At 48.6% G+C, this 15743-nt stretch overlaps 1 protein-coding gene across 1 annotated transcript in view; it reads left to right on the top strand.

Annotated features, from left to right (window-relative positions):
- The window catches only part of BMS1 (BMS1, ribosome biogenesis factor), a gene marked incomplete at its 3' end in the record, with an annotated part of 54347 nt that overhangs the window by 32172 nt on the left and 6432 nt on the right, over positions 1 to 15743 (top strand). The window contains exons 14-20 of the mRNA XM_015411447.1: positions 1173 to 1355; positions 2868 to 3056; positions 4757 to 4937; positions 6442 to 6500; positions 9648 to 9770; positions 10643 to 10790; positions 13810 to 13985. Coding sequence (XP_015266933.1) covers positions 1173 to 1355; positions 2868 to 3056; positions 4757 to 4937; positions 6442 to 6500; positions 9648 to 9770; positions 10643 to 10790; positions 13810 to 13985 — 1059 coding nt within the window. The remainder of the gene's footprint in view (positions 1 to 1172; positions 1356 to 2867; positions 3057 to 4756; positions 4938 to 6441; positions 6501 to 9647; positions 9771 to 10642; positions 10791 to 13809; positions 13986 to 15743) is intronic.

Genomic DNA, 15743 nt, shown 5'->3' with positions numbered 1-15743 from the left:
AATCTCCCTTGTGGGAGGGCGTTAGCTGACAGTCGGGACGTCCTGGCTGAGGTCGGAAAAAGGCGAAAGAACTTCTCGGCTACAAAAATCCCTGCAGTGGATGTTTCCGGCCAGGCGGTGGCAGTGTGGCGATGTGACATACGGGTCCTGAAGCCTGGTCGACAAAGCAGCTGTTCGGAAAATGACTGAGCCAAGCCAGAAGACATTTACTCCATGCAGTGACAGCGTGTGCGATTAAATGAATATATGTTATCTTCCCTATCCCCTATGAACATTGTTAGTCCCCTGTCTAAAATATATAACTGTACATCGCTTTGAGCCCACTGGGTAAAGCGATTAATAAATTGAAAGTATTATTATTATTATTATTATTATTATTATTATTATTATTATTATTATTATTGTTGTTGTTGTTGTTGTTGTTGTTGTTGTTGTTGTCGTCATTATCATCATTATTGATAATAATGACGGCGTTTGAAACGTTCCTCCTGTTTGAGTCCAGTTGGCGTTTAAAACAGATCAATCCTCTACAGGTTGGCATTTAAAGATGTGATTCCTCACCCGCAGTCTGAAGTGGTACAGTCCATTAATCCGTATCAGGACTCTACCACCTCGTTCTGTTCCATGTGTAGGGCAAAGGTGGCAAGCTGAGGCTGGTTTTCACTCCGGTGTAAGAACCACGAAATCTACATTTTCTTCCATTCAGTACAGTGAACATGTTCTCTGGTGTCCAAGAGGGGTGGCTTTAATTTATTTCCTTTTAAGAACTTACCCCCCCTGAACTCTTTGTAGCAGATACAACATAGCATTGTTGGTGGAATGCACTGTCAAGGCTAACCCCGTAGGGTTTCCAAGGCAGGAGATGTTCAGAGGTGATTGGCCCTTGCCTGCCTCTGTGTAGTGACCCTGGGCTTCCTTGGTGGTCTCCCATCCAAGTGCTAACCAGGGCCGACCCTGCTTAGCTTCCGTGATCTGCCAAGATCAGGCCGGCCTGGGCACCACGTAGCATGACGTACCACAGTGTCTTCGTGAAAAGCGTCCTTTTTTGCCTTCTTCCTTGAATGACAAAAATCCATATCTTATCCAATCAGCTTCGTTACCTTGTCTGCTGTAGACATTTGGAAAAACGTCTTGGATGAGACACGTTTTCTCTCTCTCTCTTTTCTTACTAGGCAGGAAGTGGAGAGGAGAAAGAGGCGGGCGGGGGGAAAGGGACCGAGGAAGCCGAGGAGAAGCAGCAGCAGCAGCGGATGGATAAGAAACGTAAACTGAAGGAGATGTTTGACGCCGAGTACGACGAGGGGGATGCCACTTACTTCGATGATCTGAAAGGAGAGATGCTGAGACAGGCGCAGGTAGGGACGTCCCGCTGGGCGGAGAGTGGGCGCTGGGTGGCGAGAGCCGGCCAATGAGTAACCAAAAACGTCGGGGAGCCGAAGCAAAAATCCGATACAGAAACCAGGTGCTATTTTTTTTTTTAAATGAAGGCCAGCCAGAAGACCACAATCCATTGCGGAGCCCAACTAAGTCACTGGTTTGAATCTAGCTTCTGCATTAAACTAGCTGGGTGAGGTCAAGCGGGAGGCGGAGACCTCTTCCCCCTCTTCCTCGGTTTCAAATATAGGGCAGTGGTGGTTGCAGCAGCTATAAAGTAATGTGCAGGTAACACTTCGGACATTTAAGAAAGTACTATGTTAGTGTTAAATATTGTCATTAAGTATGACATAAATTGACACCGCGTGGTCATTTGTGATGGGCGTCAGTGTCCCCTCTAAGTTGAGTTAGTGTGAGCTAGCTCACCATTTTCTAGCCTCTGGCTCGCACAGTTTTGCCTTCGCTCAGGAAGGAGGGCTCCGGAGCAAACTAATGGATGCACCAGCCAAATCGCTGGCCCACAACTTTAATGCCAAGAGCTCACAGAGTAGAATTTTTGCTCACAAGGCTCCACAGTTTAGAGGGAGCATTGATGGGCATGTGTTTTTCACTCAGAAGAGGGGGTATTCCCTTTAAAAGGGGATTAGGTAGATAACGGGGAGGATAGGTTTTATCAGTAGTTACTAGCCATGGTGACTACAGGGAACCTCCACATTCAAAGGCAGTCAACCCCTGAATCCCAGTGCCAAGAGAAGAGGAGGAGGAGATTGGATTTATACCCCGCCCTTCACTCGGAGTCTTAGAGTGGCTTACAATTTCCTTTCCCTTCCCCTCCCCACAGCAAGACACCCTGTGAGGTAGGTGGGGCTGAGAGAGCTCTTTTGAGGACTGCTCTTGAAAGAACAGCTCTGAGAGAACTTGTAACTGACCCAAGGTCACACCAGCAGCTGCATGTGGAGGTGTGGGGAAGCAAACCCGGTTCTCCCAGATTAGAGTCCATGCTTCTAACCACAACAACAAACTGGCTCACCAAATTGGAGGCAACCTCAGGGGAAGGCCTCAGCCTCTGTGCCCTGTTGTCGGCCCTCCAGAGGAACTCATTGGCCACTGTGTGAGACAGGATGCTGGACGAGATGGACCACTGCTCTGATCCAGCAGGGTACTTCCAATGTTTTTATGAAGGCCTCGGTCTCTATGCTCTGTTGTTGGCCCTCCAGAGGAACTGGTTGGCCGATATGTGAGAGAGGATGCTGGACTAGATGGACCACTGATCTGATCCAGCAGGGCTCTTATCAAGGGAAGCACAAACCTCCAAAGGAAGTTTTCAAAACTTATTGAGGGCCAAAAGTTAAAAACATATATAAGTGTACAAAAGAGTGTTTATTACAAACACACGTAAAAACCTAGTAGGGGCCCAAATAAAGCCTCATAAAACGTTCAAAGTTACAAATACACACTGTTGCCCCCTTTCCTTTCCTCGTTCTGTTGTGCAGCTTAACCGGGCTGAGTTTGAAGATCAAGACGACGAGACCAGAGTGCAGTACGAAGGCTTCCGGCCCGGGATGTATATCCGAGTAGAAATTGAGGGCGTCCCCTGTGAACTAGTGCTGAACTTTGACCCCCACTATCCAGTTATCTTGGGAGGCCTGGGGAACACTGAAGGAAACGTCGGTTATGTGCAGGTATGCAGTCACAACTTTGTGTGGTCTTCCTTGTGGCGTTAGGTTCTCATGTGCCGCCATACATAATGTGTCCTGTATGTACAATTGTATATATTCATTTTTCTCCCGGACGTCAAGGTCTGTTCTGAACAGAGTGTGGGAGAAACGCCAGGCTTCCTGGTATCTTAGTTCAGCTGTCTCTTTTGTAAGGATCGTATTTGAATCTACTGCAACATAGGAATCCTCCTTGCTTGGTTCCTGTTCTGGCAATCCATAGACCAAGTTGACCTCTAAATTTTAGGCTGGGGTCCCCGACATGGCTTACAATCTCCTTTCCCTTCCCCTCCCCACAACGGACACCCTGGGAGGTAGGTGGGGCTGAGAGAGCTCTTTCGAGGACTGCCCTTGAGGGAACAGCTCTGAAGGAACTTATGCCTGAACCAAGGTCACACCAGCAGCTGCATGTAGAGGAGTGGGGACTGAAACCCAGTTCTCCCAGATTAGAGTCCACGTTCCTAACCACTACACCGACTGGCTTTGGGAGGGGTGAAACCTTTACTGAGTTACTTGTAAGTCCGGGGCCCCTAACCTTTTCGATCCTGCAGGCACCTTTGGAATTTGGACACTGAATGGTGGATGCAGCCACAAAATGGCTGTCACAAGAGGTGTGGAGGTGAACCCCCCCCCCAAAAAAAAACTCAGGAAGTGAGGTTGTGCATAACGCTAACAGTAATTCTTCAGCATTTCAGGCAAAAGCTGTTTTGTAACAGGATGCCTTTTAAAATGAAAAGGTCGTTTGAAGACTACCTTTGTATTTTTTGTATATCTTCAGTCGTACAGTGAAGATCGTTGCGCCGTACCAAGCAGCTTTTAAAAATCAGTGCGGCCAGTCGGAAGCCCAACCTGGCCCGGCTCACTTTCGCAAAACACTTGGCGGGCGCCATGGCCGCCCACGGGCACCAGGTCGGGGAACCCTAATGTACGTCATTAATCTCCGTGCCAGTTCTGTTTGATTCGTCTGCTGAGGAGCTCGAGATCATGCAGCGTTTATTTATTTATTTATTGGATTTATATCCCGCCCTACCCCGAAGGCTCAGGGCGGCAGACAAGGGCACAGTGTGCCAAGATTATAATAAAAACAAATAGTATAAAACAGTAAAATACAATACAGATTTACAATACAAATGTAAACAAAAGACGGGTAGATCTTAAACGCAGCGGTAGCTTTCCTGAAATCTATCATCCACTTTGTGCCAGGGACACCTTGCCCCCCAGTGGAATCCAGACAATTGTGGTGATAGTACAACGGTGCATAGATGGCAATGGTGGAATAGTGGTGGCGGCGGCTCCTACTCAAAGGCCTGGCGGAAGAGCTCCGTCTTGCAGGCCCTGCGGAACTGAGAAAGGTCCCGCAGGGCCCGGATCTCCTCTGGGAGCTCCTTCCACCAGGTAGGAGCCGCCACCGAAAATGCCCTGGTTCTGGTGACCGCAAATTTAGCATCTCTAGGGCCTGGAATTTCCAGAAGATGACGACTCCCCCACCGTAGTGCCCTTGGGGGAACATATGGAGAAAGGCGGTCCCTCAGGTAGGCTGGACCCTGGCCATAAACACACACATACAGTAAAGGTGAAATTGAAGCCGGGTGGGGGACGTGGCGATACCTGTTGAAGTTAATTCCAAGGCTTGCTTTAAATAAAACCGTGCCTTGCTTTTGACCTAGATGCGCCTGAAGAAGCATCGCTGGTATAAGAAAATACTGAAGACTCGCGATCCTTTGATTCTCTCGTTGGGCTGGAGGCGGTTTCAAACCATCCCCATGTATTACATCGAGGACCACAACGGTCGTCACAGGCTGCTCAAGTATACACCTCAGCACATGCATTGCGGAGCGTCTTTTTGGGGTAAGGAGAAACACATCGGCCCCGAGATCCTCAACTTGCTGGCTTGTGGGGAAGGGCCAAGAGCCTCTGGGGGTGGGGTGGGGGAGGAGATGGACCTGATTTATTAAAACAAATGTTGAGAAATGGCTGGTAACCTCACACAACAGTGTAGGATCGTGTGAAATGCAAAGAGGTTTGTATGTAGGAGGCCAGGACCAGGGGTCATTTAGTAGAAAAAGAGGTGCAGGAGCTCATGAGCATAACTTATTTGCATATGCCACACCCCCTGACATCACCGGAAGTGTGTCAGAAGGCAACACCCACCGCTCAGGCTCCACTGGACTGTTTTGGATTGCTAGCTATTGGCGGGAACGCGCAGATCTGCCCTCACAGAGGAGGGAGAGCGTGTACCTGAAGGCGGGCCGGGGGGGGGGGTTTGCAACTTACCTGGCTGCTTCTTGCTCCTCATGGCCCAACTGAGGGCTGCTGGGAGCAGGGGGTGGGGCTTGTTGCATGTGCCTGCCCCCTGGGCTCCTTACGGCCAGAGCTCCGCTCCTGTGCGCTCCCGCAGGAAATGACCCCTGGCCGGGACGGTCTTGAAAATTGCTTGTTCCTCCGGCCAGAGGCTTCTGCACCTAAGTGTTGATTGGTGACAATTGAGTTTGCGTAATAATTTCATTTTCTCCAGATCATCTTGCTGGGTTGTGTCAGAAGTGTTTCAAACAGGGGTGGGTGGGATCAGTTGAAGTCGGCGGTCAGTAAAAGCTTGGTCATCTGGTATTCGTGGGGAATGGGGGGTGCTGGTTAATCAGGTGTGCTGAGTACCTGAGCTTATTTACTGCCCTGCCGTCTGCCCCCCCTCCTGTGCCCAGACCCGAGGATCCCTGTTGTGCTTCCGTCATCCTGTCTGTCACGGCTCAGGTGGGAGTGTCACCTGACGCTGCCACCACTCTGGATTTAGGTTCCCTTGAGAAGGCCCAGAGCACCCTCCCAAGACCTTCAGACCTCCCTTTTGGCCGAATAACAGGCGGAGTACAACAAGGAAAAGGTTTATTTTATAGGAGGTCAAACAAACCGGGTGCAGAATTATAACAGTCAGTGGGTGAAAAGGAAAGAAATCAAATGCCCTAACGCGTCTAAATATATACTGTCCCTAGCTCACTATTCCAAGTGGCACTAGACTACTCACTCTTCCCTCAGGATGAGGGTTTCTTCCCTGCAGCAGCCTTCCTTCTGGCTCTGCCCTCTGGAAGAAAGAACAGCTTCTGCTCTGGCACCAGCCCTTTTGTTCCCCAGCCCTCTTCTTCCCTATTGGTCAATTTTGGCTCCAAAACGTCTCAGGGGCTTCTGGGAGTTGTAGGCCCAGCCTCACCTACTGCTAGCTAGGCTCCCTGGGCCTAGTAGGCCTCTGGTGGCACAGCCCAGATCATGACACTGTCTTTTGAGATTTCATGTTGCTTTTAGCAGGGAAGAGATGCGCCCTTAATGACCCTAACGGAAGATTTCGGCTAATCTTGTCTTTCAGGTCCTATCACTCCACAAGGGACAGGGTGTCTGGCAATCCAGTCAGTCAGTGGGACGACGGTAAGTGTTTCCCCACCGACGGCTTCTGATCGGCTTAAGATAATGATGGATTTCATTCATGAAGCGTGACATTAAATCCGCTGGTATTTTTAAGGGAATAGTTTCTGGTGGGTAGCCGCATTTGGTCAGAACAGCAAGATTGAAGTTCGGTAGCTCAGTGGCAGAGCCGTCCACGTGGCGTGAATAAAGTCTCAGGTTCATTCCCGGCATCTCCAGTGAAAGGGATCGGGTAGTGGGTGATGGGAAAGACCTCAGCCTGAGACCCTGGAGAGCCACTGTAGGCAAAGATCTGATTCGGTATAAAGCCGCTTTCATGTGTTCACCATTAAAGACCAACAAGATTTCCAAGGTATAAGATTTTGAGATCCAGATGTTGCTTTATGAGATACAGCAGCCTCATATCTAGTGAAGGGAGCGTTGACTCTCCAAACCTTACACCCTGGAAGTCTGTGTGTGTGGTATTTTCGTGTGTGTGTGCCCGTGCCTGAAAGTCATGGCGACCTCTGGCGACTCCTACTGGGGCATGGAGGACGTTTAGAGAAGTGGCTGATACAGCCTGCCTTTGCCTCCCGGCCCCGGTATTCTTTGGACGTCTCTCATTCCAGTACATGATCGAGGTTTATAAGATTATGCATGGGATAGAGCAGGTAGAGAAAGAGGTCCTTTCTCACAATACAAGAACTCCTGGGCACTCAATGAAATTGCTGAGCGGTCGGGTTAGAACGGATAAAAGGAAGTCCTTCTTCACCCAAAGGGTGATTAACACTTGGAATTCACTGCCACAGGAAGTGGTGGCGGCTATAAGCATGGACGGCTTCAAGAGGGAATTAGATAAGCATATGGAGCAGAAGTCCATCAGTGGCTATTAGCCACAAGGTATAGATAGGGACTCTCGGGCTGGGGCGAGGGATGATCTGTATTTTTGGTGCTGGGGGGGGGGCAATGGGGGTGGGCTCCTAGTGTCCTGGCCCCACTGGTGGACCTCCTGATGGCACCTGATATATTTGGCCACTGTGTGACACAGAGTGTTGGACTGGATGGGCCTTTGGCCTGATCCAACATTGGCTTCTCTTATGTTCTTATGTTACTTTCCAGGGTCGGCCCTGCTTAGCTTCCAAGATCTGATGAGATCGGGCTTGCCTGGGCTATCCAGGCCAGGGCTTATACCCTGGAAATCTTGTTGGTCCCTGAAGTACTACTATGGAATGAGTACCACTTATACTTAGAGAACAGCAAGTTCAGTACTGATGCCATACTGTGACTTGGCTAGTAGTTTATGGGTCCCTGAACATAACGAACCAAGAATTGGGCTATATTCTCTCAAGTCTAACATCTTTTGATTATTATGGGTTTTCTGTGTCCGGACCCAACGGACTATAAGTCACCAGTGTCCTTAGCTTCCAAGATCTGATGAGATCGGGCTTGCCTGGGCTATCCAGGTCTGGGCTTATACCCTGGAAATCTTGTCGGTCCCTGAAGTACTACTGGATCCAGAGCTTGCCCTTTAATGGAATCATGTTGTATTTAAGCGGTTGCACAATTACTACATTGCACTTGTGCATTCTGGGAAATGTGCCCCCAGCCCTCCGGCAAGGGCCCTGCTTGGCCCCAGAGGCAACCCTTCTTCCCCATGGCAGAGAGAAGGAGGGATTCTCGGGTCCGGCTGCTGCGCTCTGGAGCAAGCAGAAGCACTCTGGCCAGCTCGAGAGCCCCGTTTGACAAACTTCCAGTTAGTAGAGGGGAAGGAGGATTTCTCAGGTTGCTTCTCCGGTCTTCGGGGCAGGCAGAAGAAACCGAAGAGACTCTCCACTTCTGCATGCTCTGAAGCCTCGTTGCAGTCTGGGGAATCCTTCTCCTCAAGTTCTGTGGCACGCAGAGAGGTCTTAGAACAGGAATACTCACTCAGTGGCTTGGGTAACCCCTATTGCTATTTGGTGTGCCCTTCCCATCCACCATGGCTCTTCTCAGCACTGTTCCCCCATGTGGTCCTTGCCCCATGTTTCAGGAGAGAGAGAGAAAGACCCTTGCCTGGTGGGGCTTGTGAAGAAGAAGAGAAGGTTGGATTTATACCCCGCCCTTCACTACCCAAAGGAGTATCAGAGCGGCTTACAAACTCCTTTCCCTTCCCCCTCCCCACAACAGGCACCCTATGAGGGAGGTGGGGCTGAGAGAGCTCTTGACAGAAACTGCTCTTTTTTCAAGAACAGCTCTTATCAGAACTACGGCTTGCCCAAGGTCATCCAGCCAGGTGCAAGTGGAGGAGTGGGGAATCAAACCCAGTTCTCCCAGGTTAGAGTCCGCACACTTAACCACTACAGCAAACTGGCTCTCCTTAAGGATTGTCAGGTTGTTCCTACCTTGGAACAGCCATTGCCAGATGAAGAAGAGATTGGATTTATACCCCGCCTTTCACTTGGAGTCTTAGAGCAGCTTACAAACTCCTTTCCTTTCCCCTCCCCACAACAGACACCCTGTGAGGTAGGTGGGACTGAGAGAGCTCTTTTGAGGACTGCTCTTTCAAGGACAGCTTTTGTCAGAACTATGGCTTGCCCAAGGTCATCCAGCCAGGTGCAAGTGGAGGAGTGGGGAATCAAACCCAGTTCTCCCAGGTTAGAGTCCGCACACTTAACCACTACACCAAACTGGCTCTCAGGGAACAGGGAAGCTGTGAGCCTTCCTGAGGTGCAGGCCTCAGGCCAAGGATGGAAGTAAACATGACTCTTTTGGTTGAGGGTAATTGCAAAGGTAGGAGCTGCGGTGGCTCAAGTGGTTAAGACGCTGAACTGCCGGCTGTGGAAGGTTGGTAGTTCAGCAGTTCGAGACCCGAGTGCCACATGACGGAGTGAGCGCCCGTCTCTAGTTCCAGCTCCTGCCAACCTAGCAGTTCGAAAGCAAGAAATTGCAAGTAGATAAATAGGTACCACTTCGGTGGGAAGGTAACAGCGTTCCGTGTGCCTTGGTATTTAGTCATGCCGGCCACATGACCACGGAAACATCTTCGGACAGCGCTGGCTCTTCGGCTTTGAAACGGAGATGAGCACCGCAACCCTAGAGTCGGATTCGACTGGCTTTCGAGTAAGGGAACCTTTACCTTTACCTGTGTCCAGACCCAACGGACTATAAGTCACCAGTGTCATTTTCTTTCAGCCCGATTTCCGGATAGCGGCTACTGGAGTTGTGCTTGACTTGGATAAGTCAATAAAGGTTGTGAAGAAACTGAAACTGATTGGCTTCCCATTCAAAATTTACAAGAATACGGCATTTATCAAGGTAAGTGTCTTAAAAGAATATCTGCAGACATATGAGAGCTACATCTTCAGTCTTTCTGAGTGCAGATTAAATGCTGTTGGGATTCTTAGATTCAGGATCGATGGTCGTATTGCAAACACAAGAGCCACACTTCTTAAAAGAAAAAAATATATCTTTACTATAAAGCAAAATAAAACATGGGTATGGTACTTTGGATAAAAGAAATAAAATAAAAGGTTACATACTAGCAGTTACTTCCTGTAATATATGCTAACAGCTACATCTTTCTATGTGTGTTGGCTTCCAGTAGAGAACTTCCTCTCTTGTTCACACAAAGGGCCATAAACCTTGTGAATACATTAATGCTAGATCAAAGCATTTCCACAAACAAGTTGTTAGTTAACCAATACAAAGGTTACAGGTCACTTCATTAGGATAAACAACTTCCATAAACTTTCCTGCCTTGAATACATTATGTAACGTAACATCCTGTTTCCTAACAAACAACATTTAACTCTGTAATGGCTGAAGTGTAAGCAAGTTGCAGTTCCAACAAATGCTAATAGCATGCCACATTGGCCAAAGGCTTCAAAGGTGAGGGAACTCTATATGGCACGTCAGGCATTCCCAGAGTTCCCCGTGCATCATGGGGAAGCCATTTTGGAATCTGAGGAGATTTTCAAAGTCAACTCATAATATTGCCTCAGATTCTGCTGTTAAAAGAAACATCCCACCGGGCATGCCCAGGTTCCCCTAATGTAGCACTTCGCATAGATTGAGTGATTGTGTTTGTACAATATATATATTTTTTCTAAGTTTCCAAAAAGTGCCACACGATAAGTGGGCAGCCTTTTCACAAACCACTTCATTCATTACTCTTTCACGGCGTACAGGGGATGTTCACCTCCGTCCTGGAAGTGGCCAGGTTCGAAGGTGCGGCCCTCCGGACCGTGAGTGGAATCCGCGGACAGATCAAGAAGGCCCTGCGGACCCCTGAGGGAGCTTTCAGGGCCACCTTTGAAGATAAGCTGCTGATGAGTGGTAAGCAGAGTCATTCCTCTTCCGTACGTGAAGCTTGTTTGAGAGGAGGATTGTTTCAAGTGGCTCTCCTCAGGCACTGCCGCAATTCACGTTTGCATTCCCAAATTCCTGTCCGTGGAACTCGTTTCACAGTTATTTCTGTGATGGTAAATTGCTGAAATGGTAATTCAGTGGATTCATGTGTGCAAGGAGAACTGTTTGTTTGAAATGGCACCATTCTTTAAAGCTACCACGTCAGGGATAATAGTTGTTTTAACTTGTGCACTTAATAAGGAAACTGAAGTCTGAGTTTCACTGTGTGGTGAGCACACAAGACGAGGGCCTTTTTGGTGGCAGGCCCGTGGTTATGGAACAGTCTCCCCAGGGAGGTGTAGGCCTGGTGGAACGGTTCTGTCTTACAGGCCATGCGAAACTAAGAAGTCTCGCAGGGTCCTGATCTCAAACGGGATCACTTTCCACCGGGCAGGGGCCAGGGCAGAAAAAGCCCTGGCCCTGGTTGAGGCTGAGGGTGCGGTCAGACGACGTGCCGGGAGCGGTGTAAATTGCTTCGGTCCAATGCGCTTTTTTTAAAACCTGGAAGAATTGCGATCTGTGTTCCCTCTAAGCTGAGTTAGTGTGAGCCAGCTCACAGTTTTTTAAGCCTCTGGCTCAGAGCCCACGACACGACCCGTGCATTTTTTTTAATAACAATTTTTAGTAGGATATAACATCCAATCAAACAATATAACATTTTTTTCAGTCATTTTATATCCTTTTCTACCCCTATCTTCCCCCCTCTTCTTCTGGCTTCCCGCAGTGCTCCAACCTCCCTCCTTAATTTTTCTTGATTCCCATTTCCCTTCACCTTTCATCTATTACTTAAACTTATTAGGTAACACTATTATCCTTATACACTTATACACATTCTAAATATCTTTCTATCAATAGTTGTCAAAGCTAAATAAGTTGTTCTTCGCCTTCCAATATTTCTCCAAATAGTCTTTGAAGTCTTTCCAATCTGCGAAAAATTCTTCTGCCTCTTGATTGTTAAGTTTTCTTGTCATTTTGTCCATTTCAACCATGAAAGTTAACTTTTTTTATCCATTCCCAGATCTCTGGTACTTTTTCTTGTTTCCAAGATTGAGAATATATCATTCTAGCTGTTGTAATCATATCAATGCACTTTTTTTTAACCTGGAAGAATTGCGATCACACTCACCTCCTTGTTCCGGATCACCACGCAGCCACATCACTCCCCACCATCCACGCGGGCTTTTCCCCTCCCCGTTTGGGCCTGCGCACAGGCAGCCATCTTTAGTATTGAGTTTGTTATTCAATTCCAGACTCAATTTGTCCATTTCCGCAATGTCCAGTATTTTATGTTTAAGTTCTTTTATAGATGGTATATCTTTTGATTTCCACCGCCTTGCTATCAAGATCCTTGCTGCCGTCAATATGTATATAATTATAGATTTGTGATTTTTAATGCTATCCGGGATCATATTTAGTAGGTATATTTCGGGTTTTAAAGGGATATTAATTTTAAGTATAGGGGGGAAATGCGGCTGGAACCGGAGCAGCAGGAAAACACCACTTGGGGACCTGGTAGCAAAATACCCTGGTTTAAAGGGGGGTTGAGACGGTTAGGGACAGGAGGCAGATGTTGGCTCTTTGATCGCCAGTATAAACTCAGTTTCTAACCGGGCCGTATACCGGCTCAAATGGCCCGTCTGAACGCGCTCTAAGTGGACGTCCTTTGGGTCGGGGACAGCCAGAAGATGCTGGTCGGCTGAACGCAGGGCTCTCCGAGGGGCATACGGGGAGAGACGGTCCCTGTCAGCTACGCTGCCATGGGGGCTCTTAAGTGGACGTCCTTTGGGTCGGGGACAGCCAGAAGATGCTGGTCGGCTGAACGCAGGGCTCTCTGAGGGGCATACGGGGAGAGACGGTCCCTCAGATGCGTGTTCTTCACGTTGTAAACCTCCCTGAGTTCTGCAAGGAAGAAAAGGTAAAGGTTCCCTTGCTCTCAGCTTTAGCTACCTAGCGGTCTCCAAGCTTTATCCCGCGCGCGGGAGGGTGCCTAATTGGCCAGTGCTCTGGGGGGGGGGGTTGCGTATGAATACCCTATATCCTATTATGCCCATGGGGCCGCCGCCATTCTTAACAGTGCTTATGTTACTGCATCTATAGCTCTGCAATAAAAGTGTTACCGTTCCTGAATGCGTGTACTTCGTTGTTGGCTGTGGGTTCTGACAGTCCCTTAGATGCGTGTTCTTCACGTTGTAAACTTCCCTGAGTTCTGCAAGGAAGAAAGGCAACTAATAAATCTTTTAAATGAATGTATTCTCTCCCCCCCCCCATTATTCCTGATCGAAGACGATTTCTATCACTTTTTAATCTTCCTCCTCTCTCCAGACAGCTAAGAGCAGTGTCCGTGTTTCTCCCTGCATACATTTTGTTCTTACCACAACAGCTTCCTTATCTGCGTAGGGAAGGCCGAGGGAGAATGTGACTGGCTTCTGGCCACCCAGCAGGCTCGATGGCTGAGGGAGGATTTGAACACGGTTCTCACCAATCCTACTCTGACGTTCTTAACTGTTAACGCCTAACCGGCCTTTGGCGGTTTTTGGTTCATGGATGCTAAATTTGTCATCTAGTGACCAAACGTCATGACCATACAGTCTTCCTTTTAAAATCTGGAGTAAACGCCCGGTTTGGAGACAGCATGTTTCTGTCTCCTTTGCTCAAGGATATTATGAGGGAGTTTCACATCTTCTTCTGTTGGCTGTATTTGTGCAGGGGGAAAAGACAGTTAATTGGTTTACAAATGGCAGGACTGGTGTAGACAGGCAGCAGAATGAGATGTTAGAAAGGATCGCACCATTCAGGCTGCGGGGGGTGGGGGGTTGAGGTTCAGTATATCCGTCCTTCTGTGCAACGTGGAATTCTGGTTACTTTTTTCCTCTGTTAGCAGCTCTGCACAGTTCGCCTAACTGAGAGCCGCTGCGTCCAAAGCTTCACCTTTCTCTTCTCGTTCCAGACATTGTCTTCATGCGGACTTGGTACCCCGTATCCCTCCCGACCTTCTACAATCCGGTCACTTCCTTGCTGAAGCCTGTGGGTGAGAAGGACTCTTGGACCGGGATGAAGACGACAGGGCAGTTAAGACGCGAGAAGGGAATCAGGCTGAAACAGAACAAGGATTCCCTCTATAAGGTAGGTTCTTGTGGTCAGGATCTCGGAGTGGTGGTACCAACAGAAGGGAGGGGGCAGAGAGACCCCAGTTCTAATTTCCTACTGTGCCGTTAACAATGTTCCCTCTAAGCTGTGGAGTCTTGTGTGCAAAAATTCTACTTTGTGAGCCACTGGCATTAAAGCTGTGAGCTACTGTGATTTGGCTACTGCATAAATTAGTTTGATCTGGAGCCGTCCTCCCTGAGCTAAGACAAAAAAATCTGTGAGCTGGAGGCTAAAAAACTGAGCTAGCTCACACTAAATCAGCTTAGAGGGAACACTGGCCGTGAAGCTCTCTGGGGGACCTGGGGATGTTCGTGCACTTTCAGCCTAGCCTTCCTCCACAGGGTTGTTGTGAGGATGCAACGGAGATGGGGGAATCGTGCGCACGACCCTGAATTTCTTGGAGGAAGGCTGAGATTAAAATGTCCTAGGTGTACCCAGTCAGCCGAAATCTAATCGCGACTCCAAATCCACTGTCTTTTAAAAATGTAGAACAAAGTTTGAGTCCAGTGGCACCTTTAGGACCAACAAGGCTTAATTCTGGGTGTGAGCTTTCGTGTGCAACGCACACTTCTTCAGATACCACTTCAGATACTGAAGAAGCGTGCACAAGGTCGGTAGTTCAGCAGTTCAAGACCCGGGTGCCGCAAGACGGGGTGAGCTCCCGTCTCTAGTTCCAGCTCCAGCCAACCTAGCAGTTCGAAAGCAAGAAACTGCAAGTAGATAAATAGGTACCACTTCGGTGGGAAGGGAACAGCGTTCTTTTTGCATTGGTGTTTAGTCATGCCGGCCACATGACCACGGAAACGACTTCGGACAGCGCTGGCCCTTCGGCTTTGAAACGGAGATGAGCACCGCAACCCTAGAGTCGGATTCGACTGGCTTTCGAGCAAGGGAGACCTTTACCTTTATATTAGAAGAGTATTCACACTGGCCCGTTTTAATGTGCTCCCCTCAGCTGTGTTATATGGGAGGTTTTAAAAAATACCATTCCCAGACAGTTTATGTCCCTGTGGGCTAAAGGAGATTGAAGGAACGGACCCTGTACTTCTGACTTGTAGATTTTACCAGCATTTTCACGCTTATCACCTCGGCCCTATACTGCAAACCCTGGGGGGCAAATCTGAGGAAAGTAAGATAATGAACCTTCTAGCCTCAAACAGGACTGATACCATCAAAGAGGTGGCAAACTCCCTTTACAGAGCGTATAGGAAGAGAAGTTCTTTTTTGGCAGAAGGGGTAGTGAATTAACTGTTTTGCGTGCCTATCGCCTCTGTACCTAAGGCTGCTGCTGCTGTCATGCCAATAAAGGTTTGTTGTGTTGAGTTGAAAGCTTATACTCAGAATTAAACTTTGTTGGTCTCAAGGGTGCCACTAGACTCAGACCTTGTTCTCCTGCTTCATACCAACACGACTACCCACCTGAATCTATCTTTTAAAATGTTGTTAGCTTCGCACTTGGTTTGCACTGCTTAGCTTCTGAGATCTGACGAGATCAGGCTTGCCTGGGCTATCCAGGTCTGAGTGAACCCAACTCTCCTCCTCCAGTTTGGTGTTGTGGTTAAGTGCGCGGTGTCTAATCTGGGAGAACCGGGTTTGATTCCCCACTCCTCCACTTGCACCTGGCTGGATGACCCTGGGCAAGCCGTAGTTCTGATAAGGAGTTTGTAAGCCGCTCGGTAGTGAAGGGCGGGGTATAAATCCAATCTCCTCCTCCTCCTCCTCCTCCTCCTCCTC

This window comes from Gekko japonicus, unplaced genomic scaffold (genome assembly GCF_001447785.1).
Source record: "Gekko japonicus isolate JY-2015 unplaced genomic scaffold, Gekko_japonicus_V1.1 scaffold3955, whole genome shotgun sequence".
In the NCBI taxonomy this organism is placed as follows: Eukaryota; Metazoa; Chordata; class Lepidosauria; order Squamata; family Gekkonidae; genus Gekko; species Gekko japonicus.
This window is presented reverse-complemented; position numbering and strand designations above follow the sequence as displayed.